Source organism: Oncorhynchus gorbuscha, unplaced genomic scaffold (assembly GCF_021184085.1).
Source record: "Oncorhynchus gorbuscha isolate QuinsamMale2020 ecotype Even-year unplaced genomic scaffold, OgorEven_v1.0 Un_scaffold_656, whole genome shotgun sequence".
Classification (NCBI taxonomy): domain Eukaryota; kingdom Metazoa; phylum Chordata; class Actinopteri; order Salmoniformes; family Salmonidae; genus Oncorhynchus; species Oncorhynchus gorbuscha.
In genome coordinates, this window is record NW_025745755.1 from 315,696 (window position 1) to 319,168 (window position 3,473).

Sequence of the window (3,473 nt, forward strand, 5' to 3'; positions counted from 1 at the left end):
ATGGAAGATGTAATCATCTAGTATTTCAACAGCATCTGTAATCTGATTACAATATTCTTGCCTGTACCGTAACTGATGGTCATCAGATTACATGTAATCAGATACTCCCCAACCCTGCCTGCATGTGTCATAATCACTTGGCTGGAAGAAAATCAGCTCTGAGAGTCTGCTATTGGAAAAGTATTTTCAAAAGAAAACCATAGGACCATTGTTGAATGTAACAATGGTCTTAATTTCTTTGAAATGTTTACCACACGGTACCATTTTGTTTGAAGCTAGAAGGGAAAGAGCCCAAGCATATGTCTGTCATTGGAGTTATTCCTTTGATAGTGTGCTTTCCCAGAAACCACTGAATTATTTCACTTCCCCGTGGAACTTTTTATTTCACCTTTATTTAACCAGGAAAAGCCAGTTGAGACACAGAGTCTCACGGGAGGCCTGGCCGAGAAGGCAGCTGCAATCAACACAACAGCAGAGTAATGTTCAACATGAAACACAGTGAATTATTCAAATCATGTACAGACGTGTTTTATTGTTGCATTGCACAAAACAGAGAACATACAGATATCTATGTAAAGACATGTCAGAGCTCAAACACATCAATAAATGTATGGACCAGATCGGGATAAGAATATACATTATACTCACAAAGCAACCATTCGTTGTTCACCGATGCCCATATCCTTCCTCACAATAGTTTTTCTGGTGGCCAGTCATCCCAGACAATCAGTGATTGATTAGGACAGGAATTCATCCCAGATAATCAGTGATTGATTAGGACAGCAGCTCATCCCAGATAATCAGTGATTGATTAGGACAGGATCTCATCCCAGATAATCAGTGATTGATTAGGACAGGATCTCATCCCAGATAATCAGTGATTGATTAGGACAGGATCTCATCCCAGATAATCAGTGCTTGATTAGGACAGCAGCTCATCCCAGATAGTCAGTGATTGATTAGGACAGGATCTCATCCCAGATAATCAGTGATTGATTAGGACAGGATTTCATCCCAGATAGTCAGTGATTGATTAGGACAGGATCTCATCCCAGATAATCAGTGATTGATTAGGACAGGAACTCATCCCAGATAATCAGTGATTGATTAGGACAGGATCTCACTGGAACTGAGTCCTGCCACCTCAAATGTTCTACTGCTCCAGTTCCTGCACCTCTTATAGAATATTAGCTTGACAGAATATACATTACATTTGCTTACTGCTGAGAGCTAAAATGGTTGGCTTGACATACCAATATTGATGTTGAATCAACGAGGATATTTACAAATATATACATGTGTCTAAAGTACAAGGTGAAGCAGTAGAGTGGGAGGAGTTTCCATATTGCCCACATGGTCCATCAATAGCTCTGGTCCATGGTGTTATGTGTGGCTTGCTGATGCTGAGCCTTCTGTGAAGCTGAAAGTAGTGCCCTGGGCCAGAGCTAGTCCAACATAGTGTCTCCTAACTGTAGTAAAGATAGATCCAGGGGTTGGTACAGCTGTTTAGACTGGCAAGCAGCATGATGATGACAAATAATGGACCTGAGAGAGAGAGAGAGAGAGAGAGAGAGAGAGAGAGAGAGAGAGACACAGAGAGAGAGAGAGAGAGAGAGAGAGAGAGAGAGAGAGAGAGAGAGAGAGAGAGAGAGAGAGAGAGAGAGAGAGAGAGAGAGAGAGAGAGAGAGAGAGAGAGAGAGAGAGAGAGAGAGAGAGAGAGAGAGAGAGAAGGGCATGATAAAAATAGCACTACAGGTTTCCACAGAAAGAATGGGAAAGGTCATGCAAATCAATGGAACTGGAGGCCAATCAGTGTGATTAAACTAGATACCTGTGGCTTCTAGATACCTGTGGCTTCTAGATACCTGTGGCTTCTAGATACCTGTGGCTTCTAGATACCTGTGCTCCTAACCATGTAGTAAAATGACAAGCAGGTACACAAATACAATCGAATTTACCATTTGTGGGCGCTGTACTGGGACTCCATGCAGACCACAACTGGACCACAAAGAAGGGGCTCCAGCATATCGAGTAGACCATAATGATGACGAATGTCATTTTGACCGTCTTCAACATCGCGCTCGAGACCCCTTTGGTGCCCGTGCGCCTGTCGCTCGTGGAAGCCTGGAGCGCCTTTCTCTTCATGTTAAAGTATATCCCCGTGCATATTTTAATCTGGCAGTACAGCAAGATGATAACCGGGAGAACAAACACTGATAAAGTAATCCAGCTGATGTATATCTTAGAACCCCAAGGTTCGATAAATGTCGCCCAACAATCATACAGGTTCTCTTCTAGTTCTTGGAGAGAGAAGATGAAGAGTTGCGGAGTGCTGAAAGCCAGAGAGATCAGCCACGCTGCGCCTATGGCGACGTACCTCTTAAAAGAACCCTTCAAGAACGACACCATGGGTTTGCAGACCGCATGGTACCGATCTATGGTCATGGCCACTATCATGTATGTGGAGGCGAACATCCCAACCACCTGAAGATATTTCACCGACCTACAGACGAAATCTGAGCCTCGGAACCGGTGCGTAATCTCCATGCAGAGCTGCGGTAGGACTTGGAAGAAAGCGACCACTAGGTCCGCAAAACACAGGTGCAGAAGGAACAGTTGGGTCCTTGTATTCATCTTGCGCTTCCTCCAAAGTGCATGCAGAAGGCACAAATTCCCACATGTGGCTAAGACAAAAATCAATCCCAAAACCCCAGCTTTTATAAGCGCAAAGTCGTGTTCACCTGTTTCATCAGTTCCTCCCGCGTCCTCCCGCTCCGAACTGCCATTGCCACTATAATTGAGTTGTAAACTCATTGTCCCTCAAAAGATTTTTTGGTTACCATTTTTTTCCATTGTTAATTATGTTCAGAAAATTAGGTGCAATACTTTCCTATTGGCAATTCGGCCACTATCTCTCGCCTATCATGCGCAGTAGCTCTGCGCGGCAACAACAAGTGCTTTAGCTGGTAGCAGCATCGTATTTGCCTGACGACTCGCCCTGACGACTGACGACTCGCCCTGAATTTGCTGCTCCATTGATAGCTACATACCTTCAAGAAACGTCCGTTTGGCCGCCCGCCGCCCGGCGCTATGTGGTTGGGTAACCCTGCAAGCGTCGTCTGTCTATGACATTTTGTACGGGCCATCACCGTCCAAGAAAAGATGGGCAGCAACGACAGGTGCACCAGAGCTGGAGGCCTGTTTAAATATGGCTCTGGATGCACGGGTGAAATCAGAATGTGCTGTATAGGTAGGTGCGCAGTGCGCATTCCCAGAGTGTAATGAACATCTAGGCTACATGTTCAATATGAACACCTCCCCTGGCTTCACACGTGAGTGCACATTCATTTCCTTCAATGTCCCTAATTTCCATTTTCTGTCAATATTAATTGTAGACAAAGACCAGTACTTTGTGACCATCAGCCACATGGGCCTAATGAAAAGCCTTTCTTCCACAGAATACAAAAGGAACA

General features: G+C 44.6%; 1 protein-coding gene across 1 annotated transcript; it reads right to left on the minus strand.

Annotated features, from left to right (window-relative positions):
* Positions 1–438: 438 nt before the first annotated feature.
* Positions 439–2,814, minus strand: LOC124019709 (arg8-vasotocin receptor-like). The gene is made up of 2 exons (XM_046335118.1): positions 1,959–2,814; positions 439–1,545 (listed from the first exon to the last, which is right to left on the minus strand). Exons 1-2 carry the CDS (start codon positions 2,812–2,814, stop codon positions 1,466–1,468), a joined length of 936 nt encoding a protein of 311 aa, XP_046191074.1. The 3' UTR covers positions 439–1,465.
* Positions 2,815–3,473: the final 659 nt, after the last annotated feature.